Source organism: Vombatus ursinus, unplaced genomic scaffold (assembly GCF_900497805.2).
Source record: "Vombatus ursinus unplaced genomic scaffold, bare-nosed wombat genome assembly UNPS02014784.1, whole genome shotgun sequence".
Taxonomy (NCBI): domain Eukaryota; kingdom Metazoa; phylum Chordata; class Mammalia; order Diprotodontia; family Vombatidae; genus Vombatus; species Vombatus ursinus.
Window position 1 is genome coordinate 16,219,081 of NW_020954562.1, and position 17,461 is coordinate 16,236,541.

The 17,461-nt window shown below is 33.9% G+C and overlaps 1 protein-coding gene across 3 annotated transcripts in view; it reads left to right on the plus strand.

The window, feature by feature from the left end:
- Positions 1 to 17,461, plus strand: part of RBM46 (RNA binding motif protein 46) — a 64,663-nt gene that overhangs the window by 32,955 nt on the left and 14,247 nt on the right. For 2 of the 3 annotated variants that reach the window (XM_027866917.1, XM_027866918.1), the window contains exons 4-5: positions 67 to 534; positions 1,528 to 2,310. In XM_027866917.1, the coding sequence (XP_027722718.1) occupies positions 67 to 534; positions 1,528 to 2,310 (1,251 nt within the window). Of the gene's footprint in view, positions 1 to 66; positions 535 to 1,527; positions 2,311 to 4,554; positions 4,608 to 17,461 lie in introns of all 3 variants that reach the window. The other variant, XM_027866919.1, reaches the window with a different exon arrangement.

The window sequence follows — 17,461 nt, forward strand, 5'->3', positions numbered from 1 at the left end:
AATAATAAGCCAATAAACAATTATGCTTTACAAATATCTTTCTTGAAAATTATGCTTCCCTTTCAGGTTGGGAAGGTCCACCTCCACCTAGAGGGTGTGAAGTTTTTGTAGGAAAGATCCCTCGTGATATGTATGAAGATGAATTAGTTCCTGTTTTTGAAAGAGCTGGAAAGATATATGAATTCCGACTTATGATGGAATTTAGTGGTGAAAATCGAGGATATGCTTTTGTAATGTATACAACTAAAGAAGAAGCCCAATTAGCCATTAGAATTCTTAATAATTATGAGATTCGTCCAGGGAAATTTATTGGTGTGTGTGTAAGTTTGGATAATTGCAGATTATTTATTGGAGCTATTCCCAAAGAAAAGAAAAAAGAAGAAATACTCGATGAAATGAAGAAAGTTACAGAAGGAGTTGTGGATGTCATTGTTTATCCAAGTGCAACTGATAAGACCAAAAATCGTGGTTTCGCATTTGTAGAATATGAGTCCCACAGAGCTGCTGCCATGGCAAGGAGAAAACTTATTCCAGGTGAACAAATCATTTTTTGCTTCTATTATTTTTTTAATCCAGAGCTGTGATTTCATTGGTGTAGGGAATTCCTGGTGAGGAAATTCTCTCTACTAGTGTAGGTCAGTAAGTGTTCATCCTAAAATTATAAAGAGTACCTGGGACACTGAAAAATTAAATGATTTGCCCAGGCTAACGTAGTCAATATGTGGGGGCAGTTAGGTGGCACAGTGGATAGAGCACTGGTCCTGAAGTCAGGAGGACCTGAGTTCAAATCTGGCCTCAGACCAACTGCTTGACACTTACTAGCTGTGTGATTCTGGGCAAGTCACTTAACCCCAAGTGCCTTAAAAACAAACAAACAAACAAACAAAAAAACAAAAACAAAAAGCATAGCCAATATGTGTAGAGGGAGGACTTTAATGTAAATCTGACTCTGAGCTTCTCTGTGCTGTGTGCTACACTGTTCTGGGAAAGAAAAATCAATTTTTAAAGTAGGTTTTCTAAAGGAAAATTATTATAGATGTCAAATGATGTAGCTATTATTTTTTACCTTAAAAGGATCATAAATTTTTGAGGTCAGTTTTGTAAAAACACATAACTCTACAAAAAAAAAAAAAAGAAAATTTCTGAGTAAACAGAAGTAAAATATTTCAGAAGCCTTGCAGTTAGATTTTTAAAAGTCAAGTAGGCTATTCATTACAGGAAGTAATTTAATAACTTTCTCATTTATTTTAACAAGATGCATTATTTGAATTTCTCTGTTTTAAGGATGAAACTTAGAAATAGAGCTTGAGAAATATGAAGGTCAACATTTATTATTTTGACTTAAACAATTTCAAGCTAAACATTCCCAATTTGGATTTTATTTGGATAGAAAAAATTGTTTCAGAGTTACAAATATTTGAGATATATCAATTTCGCCTTCTTTGGAAAGAATTAGTCAAATCTTTGACCTTCATTTTGTCCATTTTAATTTTGCCTATAAGTGAATATTATTTATAACTTTTACAGGAACATTCCAACTGTGGGGCCATACTATACAGGTAGATTGGGCAGATCCAGAAAAAGAAGTTGATGAAGAAACAATGCAGAGAGTTAAAGTTTTGTATGTAAGAAATTTAATGATCTCTACCACAGAGGAAACAATTAAAGCAGAATTCAACAAATTCAAACCTGGTGCTGTTGAAAGGGTGAAGAAACTTAGAGATTATGCTTTTGTTCATTTTTTCAACCGAGAAGATGCAGTGGCTGCCATGTCTGTTATGAATGGAAGATGTATTGATGGAGCAAATATTGAAGTAACACTGGCTAAACCAGTAAATAAAGAAAGCACTTGGAGACAACATCTTAATGGTCAGATTAGCCCAAATTCTGAAAACCTATTGGTATTTGCTAACAAAGAAGAGGGACACCAAAAAACTCTAGGAAAACCACCAAGTCTTCCAGCTCGTCTAAATGGTCAGCATAGCCCAGGCCCCCCAGAAATTGAAAGATGCACTTATCCATTTTTTCCTGGAACAAAGCTTACACCAATAAGTATGTATTCTTTAAAATCTAATCACTTCAATTCTGCAGTAATGCATTTGGATTATTACTGCAACAAAAATAATTGGGCACCACCAGAATATTATTTATATTCAACAACAAGTCAAGATGGAAAAGTACTCTTGGTATATAAAATAGTTATTCCTGCTATTGCAAATGGATCTCAGAGTTACTTCATGCCAGACAAACTATGTACAACGCTAGAAGATGCAAAGGAATTGGCAGCCCAGTTTACTTTGCTTCATTTAGGTAAGTTAAATGCTCACATGATATTTTAGAAATTCTAACATGAAACTAAAAAAAACATTATTACAGATTGTGCCTAAATTAGTAGATTTTTTTTGGCAACAAAAGCAGCTGTGATTTTTTTTTTAAATGAATTTTACCCTGATTTCACAAAGTTATAGTAGAATTCGTTTTTTCCCGATTCTAATATAGCTTTTAAAATGTTTTCTTGTGATACATGTAAAGTGGTTCTACCCTCGAGGATATGGCCCTATTATTTATTCTTTTTGTCTGGAGTTATCACTTTGACTAATAATCTTAATTATGATCTTTTTGAGAGGTGGTAAGTACAGTGTCTGCTACTAAAGTCAGTGCATGACCGCTGCATCTTAGGCAGTGTCTTCACATTGTTCTGTCATTTGGTCCATAGTTAAGTCATTTGCTTAAATAACCATTTGGTGTAGTTAAAATATCAGTTAAGTCAGTTGTTTGGATAAATTGATCTATCTATTCAGTCAAAACAACCAAATTAGTAACTCTGTGTAGACACAGCCATAAGTTCACCAATCTGGAATTTTGTCACTATTTATCATGATAAGCGAGAAGCATGTTAAAGTCTTTTGTGTTCGTTTTGATATATTCATGCATTTTTAAAAAGTAAAATATTCTTCACATTGTTGTGTGGAATAATTAGTTCATAAAAATGAACGCAAGAGACTGAGTTTTTCAGAGATGTCTTAAAGAAAATACTTGAAATTATGAAGAAGGGAGTTGTAATACTACTTTGGTTCCTATTTTTTTCTATTAAAAAAATTACACTTTTTTTTCTCCTCTTGTTGGTCTCCATTTACAATGTTGTCTCAGAGTTATGTCATTTCTACTGGAAACACTCAATGGTCAATGGTTTCTTGAAAGTCAACAGTAAAAAAATGAAAGGTATCTTTTTTCAGTAATGACTATATACTCTTATAAGGGATTAGAAATGGTTCTTGGCAACCACAGGTTTAGCCATTAATTCTTTAAAGTTTGTGTATTTGGTCCTAGCAGAGTAGTGAGAACAGACAGCAAAAGGAAATAGACCAAAAATAGTCTGCAAGAGAGGATATTCGTCTACATTATTTCTTTGTTTTTCTAAAAATGCCTCTTATACCCACATTGTTGTTTGGGTTCATTATATACTCTGGTTTATAAGTCTGAACCTTTGGCAGAAATAGTATCTGAAGTATTAGATGTAGAGATAAAAGGAAATAGAATATGCAGATCTGGTAGAGAGAATGCAGATATCACTGCATTCAGTCAGTTAATATTCTCTTGATGATATAAGCATTTATAAAATCTACCCTCCTAATAAATAAAGACAATCTACTTTAAAATTATTATAATGTAAAAAAGTGTCAGTAGTGTTCTACTTTACATAGAAATAGGTGACTTTTTGGGGAGAAGGAGTTAATGGGTTTAGAAATGACCGTAGAAACATTTAGTTCAGGGGTAGGGAACCTTTGGCCTTGAGGCCACATGAGGGCCTTGGATACGGCCTTTTGACCGAGTCCATGTTCTCCAGAACTAATCTTTTTTATTAAGGGGATTTGTTCTGTGAAGTTTGGATTCAGTCAAAGGGCAGCACTTGAGGACCTAGAAGGCCACATGTGGCCTGGAAGGTCACAAGTTCCCCATCCTTGATTAGTCAGGGTAAGATTTCCTAGAGATTAGTCTTGGTAAAATTTCCTAGAATAGTTGTCAGTGAACTAGCTTAGTCATGTAGAAAGTTATTGATAGAGCCTCTGCTTTTATTTTCCTTTCTTTATGAAATCTTAAAATCTTGACATTTATAAAACCTAGCACATATGATTTCTATCCACTAATCTGTTAGTTCTTTTGACTTCTATTTTTTTCTGCCTATTTTGTTGTTCCCATGAAAAGTTTGTTGCATCAGAAGAAATTGCATGATAACTAGAGGTATTTACTACTACCGCTTGCTTCCATTATTGGAGGACTTTGGCATATAGAGTAGATAAGAGGGCAGTCATTGTTAGTTGGTACTGACTTAAATAAAACCAAGTATCTGTTCACATTCAATAAGAATCCTAATTATCTTTGCTAATGGGTGCCCAGGGTTCGGGAGAGGAGGGGGAAAATTAATATGTCTTGGTTAAAAATCTGTAACTGTTCCTCAGGTTCACTTTAGCCATCTTTTGGCCTTCTAGCAAACCTTTTGTTAGCTGCAAAAAACAGCAAGATTTTTACTAATTTGAGTTTCTTTTCTCTCAGTCTCTTCGTGCTATCTGAGGGAAGGGCTAACAAGGAGTTCGCATGGCCAAAAGGTAGGAAATAGGTGGCATACAGGGCTTAATATTTTATTTGTGTGGAAAACACAGGGCCTGAACCTTAAGCTATTTGACCAGGATGTGGACCCAAATGGTTGATAAGTGTTAAAGAGCAAGGATGATGAAGGTAAAGGCTTGGGAGTTAGAACTAGGAGATACATTCAGAAAACCAGTATTTAGGAGGGTGAGGGTAAAGGAACTCTGAAGTCCAAGAAAATTGAGATCCAGGGAATTTATGATTCTAGCAGAACTATATCGGGAGAAAAAGGTCAGAACCTTGATGAGCAGTGAAAATAGAGACTGAGAGCTATAAGCAGAACCAGCTAAATCAATTCATTATGTATGTCTTAGGTGCCTGCTATGTGCAAGCCACTGTACTAAAATCTGGGAATATGAAGACGGAATGAAAAGCAGTCCCTGCCTTCAGTGAGCTTTCATTCTGAATGTTGCTTCAGCTTTGACTTAGGATGGTTGAATGCTTTTCTGGACCTTGTGAGGCAAGCTCCATCATCTCCAACTTGTGGTGATTAAAGGATTGTTATCTTCTGCACAAGCTGGTTTCATCAGATGATTGAGGTCTCTCTTTAAAATCAAATGTAGTTGAAATAGCGCCACATCCTCAAGGTTTGAGTAGGACTTTGGGATTCCTATCCAGGTGCCTATTTTCTTAGTTTGAAGTTTCTAACAGGGTTGTTTATTAGGTTTTTAAGATTTATTTTTCTGGGGACTATGGAGGGACTAAATTATTCCTAGAGTTCACTGTGAACAATTGATAGTTTATTTTTCCTCATAAATCTTGAATCTAATTTTCTAGATAGCCCTGTTAAGCATTTAAGCTCAATTTCTGGTTTCTAATAATAAGACTTTTTTCTTTTTCTTTTTGGTGAGGCAATCAGGGTTAAGTGACTTGCCCAGGGTCACACAGCTAGGTAAGTGTGAAATGTCTGAGGCTGGATTTGAACTCGAGTCCTCCAGACTCCAGAGCCAGAGCTCTATCCACTGCACCACCTAGCTATCCCCTAATAAGACTTTTTAATTGGACCTCTGTTTTAGGTTTAAGTTTATCATCTTTTTAAAGCTGGGCTGGCCTTGGTAGGCTTTATTAGGATTTTTGAGTTTCATGTTAAAATGGTGCTATCCAGTGGATCTCTGATCCCATGAGTGTGGGCACGACCCTGCCCTTACTGTACAATTCTTGTCCATGTCTTACCAGAGATGTATTCTCTGGAAGCCTTCTTCTAAGTCTCTTTAATATTACTTGGGCTGCCCATTTGTTACCTACATTGCTCTACCTCACCTAATTAACCTAACTCACTTTTTGATTATAAAGTTCCTAGATGGTATCTTTTATACCACTTCTTGGATGTGTATCCTTCTTGGTAATATGCTGCCACCTACTTACATTCACCATACTTTTGTCTTTTGTCCTTGGGTCTTATCCCCAATTTTGCTTGTTCAAAAATCTGAGACTGATGTCCGTGTACCAATCTTGGTATTGGTATTATAAAGATGGATTTGTGTTAGGGAACAGTTTTGGTTGACTGAAAATGCTGCGCAATTTCCCATTTGCATTGTAGCCCTCTCCATTCTATACAATTATAGGCCCTGATCATTGCTGACTTATGATGCCTATACGTATGTATATACATAAGTATATATGTGTATAAATACACACACGTGTGTTATTTGTTGCTTATCCAACTACATGACATGATCTGGAAAATAAATCTTTCTCATTATACTTTTTTCCTATGTAAATTGTTAGGTTAATTACTTTTGAAAGGCTGTGGATTTTGTTTAGGAGTTACATAGTATTCTTGGGTTTGTTATAGTCAGCACAATTGCATATGAAAGAAGGGACATGTAGATGACCTCATCATTTATAAGGAATCCTATTATATTTTGACTTTGTACAAGACATGGTCTGTGACATTGTGAATATCTTTCCCAAGCATTATCTTTCCTGTTTTATGGTTTACTTCATATTGATAATCATCAGAGGAACATTGGGCAAAATTATATTGGTGATTGCATCAATGAAGAAATCCTTTAAGATTTTAACTTATGTATGGGAAATAATTTTATTGGAAAAGAGCTGTTAAAGTAGCATTTTGTTCCATTGAACCAGGTGCTTTTTTGTAATCAATAGATAAACACAGTGGTATCTTGTATTCCTTGCTTGGTTGTAGTCTTTTATTGTTGACGACATGTGGTCTCCTATAGGAAGTAACATACAGAAGTCTGCCTGCTCTTACATTTTCATCAGTTCACCTGTGGATGATTCACATAAAGATTTAATTCAGTCAAGCAAGTGAATACGGGTCAATAGTTGCTAGTGTTTTTATAGTCTTCTTTTTCTGGTGATAACTGATTTTTTTCTCCCATCCTTTTGGGACCATATCTTGAAATCAGCTTCTTAGTGCTATTACGGTTGTTACCTCTAGCATGTTTTTTTTTTTTTGGTAATATATGTACTTCAGCCAATAAAACTACTTTCCCTGACCTTCCACTTTTTATTCAGTAATGGATAAATTGCTTAGAACGAGTAATAACTTGGATATGGTTTTATTTTGTTTTAGCATTGGTCTTGCATGTATGTTTCTCCTGACTCTAGGTTGACTCAGAACATCACTTCTTGACCAGATAAAACTAAATTTAGCTGGTTTCTTCAGCTAAATTCTCCTTCTCTATCATTTGTGTACTAGATTTTGTGCCATACAAGTGTTTCATTGCTTTCCTTTGTTGTGTTTGTAATTCTTTGGTTTTAACATGGATATTATGCCATTAAAATATCCAAAAGTTGTAGCTCTTGAAGAGCACACTTCAGTAACTCTTAGAGAGTGTCTGTTGGTATGGGAAAATCTGATGTTTCACGCATCCTTTAAGCCTACAATGAAGCAAGAACTAGACAAGAAAAGTGAAGCTGAAAATGAAAAATAATGCCAAGAACTGACAGACTATTGCTCTGAAACAACCTTGATTCTCAAAAAAAAAAAAAAAAAAAAGGCAAATACCTTTAGAAGGACCCAGCAATTGGAGAGACTGTTATTGATTGTTCTGCAGTAGATTGTAGGCCTCTTCAATTTGGAAGAATAACTAGAAAAGCAATAAATAACTGCGAACCTATACTGTGGAAAAAAATACTTGTAATAGGCAAGATTCGGTAAAAGCTAGACTACTAAAAATTGTAGTAAAAGGTAATTTTTACTGATAAAACTTAACTTTTTCAATCAAGGCTATACCCAAATTGTTGTTAGAAGTCCAGGTGAGCCTGTAATATCTGGGTATTTTCAAAAGACTAGAAAACATCCACTGAAAAAAAAAACTGTTTTAGGGATTGTTTATTGACTGTGGGTCTTGAAGTCTTGTCCCCATTAAGGGAATTACGAGCACTGATAAAATATGTTGATCTACTGCCTTACAAAATTATCCTGGAAATTCAGAAATTCCCAAATGAAGATGAAGAGCTGCGCGGTATGATCTTGTATAATGCCAAATATCATTAAAGGTGAAGAAATTTATCCAAGAGATGGAAATAAAAACATGCTTTAGTATCCTGTCAACTCATTTGATTTAAACTACATTGAAAAATCTGCTATAATCAAGGATAGACATGGGAAAATCAGTTATTTGTCAGAGATGCACGTTATATCCAATGTTATGTGTAGTTTCATAATGAAGATGGATAATGTAATTAATAATAAATAATATATAAAGTAAATTGTTATACAATAGATAACAAAATTATATAAATAATATAATTAATAATAATAAAATAATAATAAATCAATAAAGCTAATTCTTTTTCCTCATCCCAGTTAATTTGCACAATGTTGTAGCATATTGGTGTTCAGTTGTTTGAATCCAGATATGGTAGTTCTGCTGCATTTGATGAATGAGCACAAATCATTGCAGTGGTTTACAATGTAAACAATATTCTCTCCTAGTTCTTCATGTCTTCTTCTTAAAATACAAGGTGATTGAAGGAGGGGGAAAGTATCAACAATCAGTGACACAGGAAAGACTTCTGGTGGGAAATGGTACTAGAGTTGAACCTCAGAGGAAGGTAAGGATTAAGAGACAGACAAGAGAGGAATTGTAATTATCAGGCATGTGGGACATGCTATGCAAGTGGAAAATAGAATTCTGAATTTGAGAAACAAGTTGTCCACTTTAGCTGGAATGTAGTGTGTGAAAGGTAGTAATGTGAATTAAATTTGAAATATGGATTAGAGCCTGGCTGTGGCTTTAGGGCTTTAAATACCAATCTGAGGTGTTGTATTTTATCCTAGAGGCAGTAGGGATTAAATTTAAATTAAGAAGGAACATAAAAATATTGTGGAGTGTAAGAGTAGTGGGATTAGACTTCTGCTTTAGGTAGATTATTTTGGAAGCTATGTTGGAAGCCATGTGTAGGATAGGTTGGCGAGGAGATAGACTGGAGGCAGGGATACCAATTGGAAGACTGTTTCCATAGTCCAGATGAGGTGATAAGGGTCAAAATAAGGGAAGTAGCTTTGCGCAAGTGGAGCAGAGAATGATAGCAGATTTGGTGAAGGCACAACTTTGACAAGATTTGGCAACTAGTTGGATGTGGGAGATGAGGGAGAGTGAAGGAAAGTTCCTGAACGTAGTATTGATTAAGTTAAGGAGATTTAAGAAGCCTTGGAAAGTTAAAATTATGGTAGTGACAGACCTGGAGAACATTAGCTAGGGGGAAGTCAAGAGTATGCAGTTAAACAGACAATGTTCATTATATATGTTATTGAAAATTGACTCTATACCCTCGTATTATGAATAACAACTTTTCCCACTGGTGCATATGTACTTGAAGTAATGAAGTGAGTATCTGCAATGTCTTGAACATTGATAGCAGCTTTATGTTGTCAGTATGGCTACATTAAATGTTTAGAGTGGATTATAGATTTAATGCCATTTTGCCTATAGGCCCACAATTGTAAATAATGGCAGCTATCCCATTTAGAGTGGCTTCAATCAAGGTAAAATGATTAAAGCAGTTCGAGAACTTTAAAAAATGGGTAATCAGTTAATCAAAATTTTAAAGAATAATACCAGTCAGAGCTTATTTTGAGGCCGGTAGCCCAAATTTATAGTAGTGCATAATAGTAACTGCTTAATTTAGCTAATAGACCTCAGAACATGAATTTTTCTATATATCTGTTTGCTACTCTTTGCTTCGTGTTTCTCTTAGTGTTTTTTCTTCCTTTTGTCTTTGTGTGACTCTCATCCTATGTCCATTTCTTTCTCCTACTCTTTTCCCTTTGTCTTTTTATTCAATCTTCTCTCCTTTCTCTCTGCTTTTCTTTCTCCCTCATTTCCCTCTTCTTATTTACTCATTCTCCCATTTTCATTGTCTGTAATATGGAGCTAAAATACATTTTTCTTTTAGTATTTACTGTATTGACTAGATTTATGTTCCTTCTTAATTTAAAGAGCAGCAAGTTAAATATTGTATCTTAAATTTAAAAAAAATTGAGAGGCAGCATGAAGGATCATTGGGCTGAAAATTGGCTTTAGTTGGGGAAATCTACCTTGTCATTGAACAATCACTTAATCATGGAGGACATTCTTAAGTTGCAATATTGCTGTAGGGGGTTTCCTCACTTGAGAGCTCTTTATACTGATGAAATTGCAGGTTAGGAAATCCCACTTCCTTCTCTCCTCATACAATAAGAAAAGTTGCTTTTTTATTTTGAGTGGCCCTTGAATTGTGTGTGTGAGGAAGTAGGACACGTTATCATCAATAATTAGGTTTCACAATTCTCATTTAGAGATAGGGAATGTGTTATTTGTGGATATTTTCCTTTTACATGTTTTGTAGATAGTTGGTTTTTCTATTAAAAATGTCGTTTTTAGTAGACTACTTAATTCTGTTCCTGTAATAACTTTAATAACGTGTGAATATGTATCTTTTATGAAACTTCTTTTAGTATAATCTTATTGTTGATTACCATTGACTATTACTTCCTTTATTTGAAATAATTCAGTACTTAGGACATTGGTACCTACAGTATGATAATAAATGACATGACTATTAATATCTTAGATGAATTTTCTGGTTATTACTTGTAAAACATTTCTGAAACTTTTATGTGATAGGCTTTATTTTAACAGTAGTTCAATTAGCCTAGCTTTTACTTTTAATTTTCACTGTTGACTTTGTCAAAAAGTGGTGTAATAGGAGACATAACAGGGGAGAAAGAATACTATACTTGGAAAGTCTTCATGCCATACAAGTTGAAATGTTTAATTGGTGCTTTCATTTATACTTCATGAGCTGTCATTATTTCCAGATTGATGGGCAGATATGCAGAGAAGGAAAACAATTCAATTGTTTTCTTTCTAGGTAGCTTACTTACTATTTTGAAATAAATCATGTCTTTCCAAAGTTTTTTTTTTTAAATTTTAAAAGTGTTATTTTCAAGAAATTTAAGACTAAATAATACAGTTTTTTAAGAAATATGAAGAAATGCAATTTTACTAATAGTTAAATGATATTTAATGATATTTTTAGAAATTGATACTATTTCCAGTTTTATAATCTGTTATTTCGAAGAACAAAGAATAATTTGCCTAAATTGGTTTTAAATTCACTTGATAAAATAGAATGTAACTGTTAATGGTAAACTTTTGTGTATTCCTTCATTTTAATGACCAGTTTGTGAGTAGAAAAAAATTCCACTAACTCAACTATGTGTCTTTGAGGCAGATGGGATCATGACAGGCACTTCTTGAACACTTTTTTTTTTTTTTCTGGAAAGAATGAATAAAGGTTGATTGAATGAAAAATCTCAGATTGAGATTAGCTCTCTAGTTCACACTATGCCACTCGCAGGCTAGTTGTGTGACTTTGGGTTAATCACTTGACCTCTCTGGACTCAGTTTCCTCACCAGGAAAATGAAGGGGTTGAATTAAATATACTTTCAAGCCATTTCCATCTTTATGCATTTGGAATCTTATCAAAAGTATTAGAACTTCTAAGATATGAAGGACCAAAGATTAATCACATTGAATTCTTCATATTATTGCTAGAAAATACTTCAATTATTTAGTTCTACTTAATTTAAAACCAAAATATTTATTAGAAAAACCATCCCCCTGAGTTATGAAGTAAAACTGTATTGCCATCACCCCAAATCTTTTGATTGAAAAATGAACAGTTCAGTTATTTAACTATTTTATCTCTTTCAGGCTAAGCTTTTTTTTTCTTTTTGCTGAATTTACCAAATTGACCAAAATAATTATTTTATAAACAATTGTTAACAACTCAAAGTCTGTGTTTTCTGAAACAAAACATTCAAGTAAATAATTACCCTTGATACATGGGATGTTCAGCCACCTTAGTATTCTACAGTTACGAATTTTGTTTATTTTTAGTGTCTTATTTCTTTCATATTGTAATCTTGGTAACAGATGAATAAATTTTTAAAGAAAAACATGATGCTTTCTAGTTTGTAATATTTAATATTTTGCTTTAAATTTCAGCATCTTAATTTAGATTTTTTAGTGTCATCTTTTTTCCTTCAAAATAATTGTTTAATTTTTCTTCATATAAAAAAGTTAATACTGCTTGTTAGTATTGCTGAATTGTTGCTCTGTAGCGGCAGAACATGATTTGTCACACATAGTCAGCTAACATATATGATATATATTATGTACTATGTACATAATATATATGTGTATGTGTGTATATATGTATATGACTTTATAGATGAATTTTGAATAGTATTGAGTAGTAGTGCTGTTTTATTATTAGTAGTCTATTTTAATGCAGGGGATAATACTGATCTTTGAGAATTACTTAATTATAGTTTATGTTTGACATCCACTGGTTGTACTGTGGCATATGAGTTTCTATTTTAGTATGACATGTTTTAAATTTCTGCCTTCTACTGGATATTCCATAGACCATTACAGTTTATTCATAGACAATTATATATTGCTTATGAGAAGTAATGTGACTTAGTGAGTGGAGCACTGAACTGAAACAGAAACTGGAATAACAGAAGAAGCTTTGGAGTCCTATCTTCATCTCTGATAAGTTTACCTAAGAGGCCAGTTATGCTTTTAAGCACTTTAAAAATGTTTAAAATGTGCCCCCTATCATCTTGAAATCTGTTAGTAAAAAGTTTTAAATCACAAGAATATTAGTAGCAATACTTTCTGATCTTTAAATTTATAACATTTTGGTTGATAAATTATTAATTGGCTATAATTATAATTTGCATCATTGTAGACCATATATAAATACTGTTTATCAGTTTTATTAAAATAATTATATATATGTACATATATATATCCATTTGTTTTAGCTCTACTCATCACTTTATTTACATAAATGAAATCCATAGAATTTATATGCTTAACAGTAGAATGGTTCCATGTATTGTTCCTACTCTAAAGATTGGTCAGCTTTTATTCATGGCAGCATGATCAGAAACCTGGTAGTATTTGGTTGTTACACTCACTCTAATATGTAGGACGTTATAGATAGTTTGATGAAAAGCAACCATTGGAGTGTTTGAGAACCATTCTGTTTCTACAGGTTTAAACTTGTAGACTGTATTTATAGAAGTAAAATGATGTAGGGCCTAAATGTAGGTATTCAAAAGTAGGTATGCATTTTAAAAACTGGTTGTTTTACAAAAGAGAGGCTTTTCCTCCAGATTTGCTAGCTTTTTCCAATTCATTCAACCTCATTTTTGTACTGCTTTCTCAGAAATAGTTTCATCCCCTCTTTCGTGGTGTGGGTGAATGAAGTGAAAGAAGCATAGGACTGGGAGAGAGTCAATATACTCAATTTATAATCTAAATTCTTCCCCTATGTCTGTTTTCTTGGGAAAATTATTTTGGAATAGATAATGTAACAAATAGATAATGAACCACTATTAGCTATCAATTTCCTGGTATTCTGAATTTTATATAATAATTTTATAATTACCTCTGTTCATTTGTTGATATCCTATCATGAAAGACCACTTAATGTAGTTTTTCTAAAATTTCTTTCTGCAATGCATCTCATGGTCTGTTTTCTGATTAGATAATAGAGTATAAACATTAACATGATTAGTTTTGCAGGTGTGACAAGTTTGGAAACTTTTTTTCCTGCTAGCAGTCCTTTTTGTTTATTTGAATATATGTTCTATATATCGTCATATTTTCACTAACATTGTAATCTGTTAGGAAAAAACATCCATCCTAACCAGTTTGCTTCTAATTAGACATTTCTGATACTCCTTGTAGCTTGGTTAATGCTTTGCTTACCCATTTTTACTTGCTCTTGCTGATTTACTGTCTTGTCACACATTTGCCATTCTTTTATCTACCCTTGATTTCCTCTCATGTGCTTATTTATTTACAAATCTACATATTTTGTTTCTAATTTCTTTTGTCTTCTGTTTTATTTCTTTACTGTCTATATGTTTATCTTCCACATATATAAACAACTCCTTAACATCTGAAGAGCTTGGTAACTAAGATCTTAATTGCATTTGTTGGGGTGATGAGTATAGCTGATCTTTGATGGTTGGTGCTGGAATAATTTATCATGAGATAAAAATTAAGGGCACTGTGAGATCCACTTGCCACTTTGAGTGCCAGAATCTTTATGGTTAGGATACCAGAGACTTATCAGGATGAAAAGCTAAAGTAGAGCGAGCTGGAGCAACAGAAAGATTTGGGGACAGAACCACATTTTCCTAGGTATCTGTAGTTGTTTTTTAGTATCTGTAAAGCCATCATCTGTGGTTCAGAACCCATCTCCCAACCAGTGTTAATAATTTCTGCACTTGTTGGATTGTGTTTATGAAAATGTCATGTAGCTTCAATCTTAAAGTGAAACTAGGATTATGACATTGTTTTCATAGATTTATGAAGTTGCCAATTATTTTTACTTTTATATCAGTAATCTTAATAATAAAGGTATAGGCATCCTTTATTTTTTTGGCTCTTTGAAGAGTCACGTCATTGGAAATGATGAATTTACTGCAACCATTTTTAGTTACTGGTAGCGGTCATACTTGCAAGAAATTAATGGCATTATCAACCTCTTTTATTTAACTTTCTTGGTGATATATTTCTGCTGCTTGTTCCAGATATAGCCTGAACCCCAGTAGGGACTGTGATGAACACCTTGCTGCTACCTAGTACTAAAGATGACATTGAATCAAACTGTTTATTACCATCTTCACTAGTAACGAAGTTATGATTTAAATATAACAGCAACCTTAAATTCTATTTAGATTTATACGTTGTATCCTTATGGGAAATGATTCTTCCTCTTTCTAGCCTTGATTAGGGAACAAAACAGTTATATGGGAAGACATCTTTCCATTCCATTCTGGATTAAACTTTTACAGTACACCATCATTATTTTGTTTAAGTGTTGCAAATTTTCAGAACGTCAGATGTACCTATATTCAAATATAAGTACATAAAGGTATTCCAAGGCTAATATTGCGTCATTTCTAGATACTGTTTAAAATGATATATACTATTATATAGTGTGAATAATTAAATGTTGACTGTACAGATATTCCTTGTTACAAAACTCATTTTAGAATTTAATAATTAAAAATTAATAAAGGACATTAATAGAAGTTTGAGACAAAAACAGTTCTGAGTCTTTGGACCATGACATAAATTATATGATTTTTCAATTCAGTTGACAAAATGAGCTACCGCTGTTGATCTCTCAAATTGTTGCAGCATTTTAGGGTATGGGGCTGGGAAGATAGCATTGTTGCAGTGGAACTAATCTGTTCTCCAGCATCCCTTTTCCCCCTCGTGTAGGAGAACAGGGAGCCTCTGTTTCTGCTGCCTTCTACAACGTGTGGTTTTTTGATCTTCCAATTTCTCCTTGTATTCTCTTTAGGATTCTAATTTTTTTAAAAAAAATTTTAACGTAAAATGTTTTAATTTCATGTAAAAAGTGTTTTTTTATGCTAAGAGAGAGAACTGTATGTCTTGCACCTTTGATAGGTTTTCAGATGTTTTGCTCTCCCACTCTTAAGTTCATTTTTTAAAATTTTTTTTTATTTTAGTACATTGAGGACCAGAGACTCTTGCCCTTGTTTTTATTATTTATTTATTTATTTATTTTTTAAGGCAATTGGGGTAAGTGACTTGCCCAGGGTCACACAACTAGGAAGTGTCAAGTGTTTGGTCTGAGGTCAGATTTGAACTCAGGTCCTCCTGACTTCAGGGCTGGTGCTCTATCCACTGCGCCACCTAGCCACCCCTTGCCTTTGTTTTTAAATGGCAGTGTGATGTATAGGAACAAAAGACAGGGATTTAATGAATCCTATTCCTGTCACTGACCAGCTTTGGGCAAATCACTTGACCCCTCTGAGCCTTCATTTTCTCACATGTGAAAGGAAGAGGTTGAACTAGATGATTTCGGTGGACATTCATAGTTGTGTTATTCGGTAATACTGTATACTCTTGCTTCATAGCCAGATTGTTTGGAATGGAACTCTTCCATAGATTAGGAATACCTGTTTGGGTTGTATTTGCAATAATTCAGATGTCATCCAAATGTTGGACCTTTGCAGTTAGCAGTTTCATGAACAGATAAGCAAAATATATTAGGGATTTTATGTGGAATGGTGTTAGATAGAAGCAAAATGTGGTAAAACATATGTTATTCAGTCCTTAAGAAAACTCAACTTGTCATCCAGTGGTAAGGCTCAGGGGGGTGAAGAGGTGGCGGGGGTGGCATTCAGCGACTTTGGCTTCAAATCCCACCATTGATTCTTAGCCCTTATGTACCCTTGGGCAAGTCATTTAGCCTCCCTGGCCCTCAGCCCTTATCTGCAACATGGAGACATTGAATTAGGTAGATTCTTACATATCTTCCAGCTGTAGATTGATGATCCTGTGAAGTCACTAGAAGACTCGGACATTGAACATCCATAAGAAGAACTAAATAATAATAAAGGCACAAAGTTTAATTAAGAAGCTTTGTGTTTGGTCAGTTTGCTTATCAAAAGAAAGGAATTCTATAAACTGAGAAAAGCTGTAAAAACTAAATTCTGTATGTGCTAATCATAGAAGATTGAGGAAATGGAAGAGAACAATGGAGAGGGGCCAGCGAGGTAGAGACCAGAGACATTGGACAGAATTGGGTTGATGACAGGGAAGAGTGTCAGCATTTAAGAAACCATCAAATGTGGCTGTGAAGAGCTGGGAGTAGAAAGGAGGAGAAGAAATGAAACAATGATAACCTGGAGATTGAAGTAGTAAAGATATAAGGGACTTCAGAAACCTGAGCAATGTTGGTAGGATGCAATATTTTTTAAAAGCCTTAGGAGCACTGAAGAGTATGTAGGTACTTAGTAATATTAAAGACATGAGTAGAAAACTAGTGTGTTTAAAAAAAGACATTGTCACAGATACAGTATATACTCAAGAGTTATGCTTATTTTAGGAATAAACTGTAAAAAAAATCATTCTACCATTGTTCATAAAAATATTTTCCCTTTTTTAATGAGCTTTGGATCAGAGAAAGAAGCATCTTCTAATAGTTTCACTGAAAATTTAGTTGTATGCAGAACATAACAGTGTTCAACAGTTCAGTCAAGCATCCTTTCTGACCCCGGTAGCATGTTACTTCCAAGCATAGCTCCTCCTTTGTCTCTGCCCTCCCCTTCAAATACCTGGCACGGTGTGGTGGCCATAAACCCTTAAATATTTGAAGAAATGAATTGGGTAAATGGGGTCCTATCTATTCCAAGCAAATCTGACCATTTTAGACTTGAACACACACACACACACACACACGCACATACATACATACACACACACACATACATACATACATACATACATA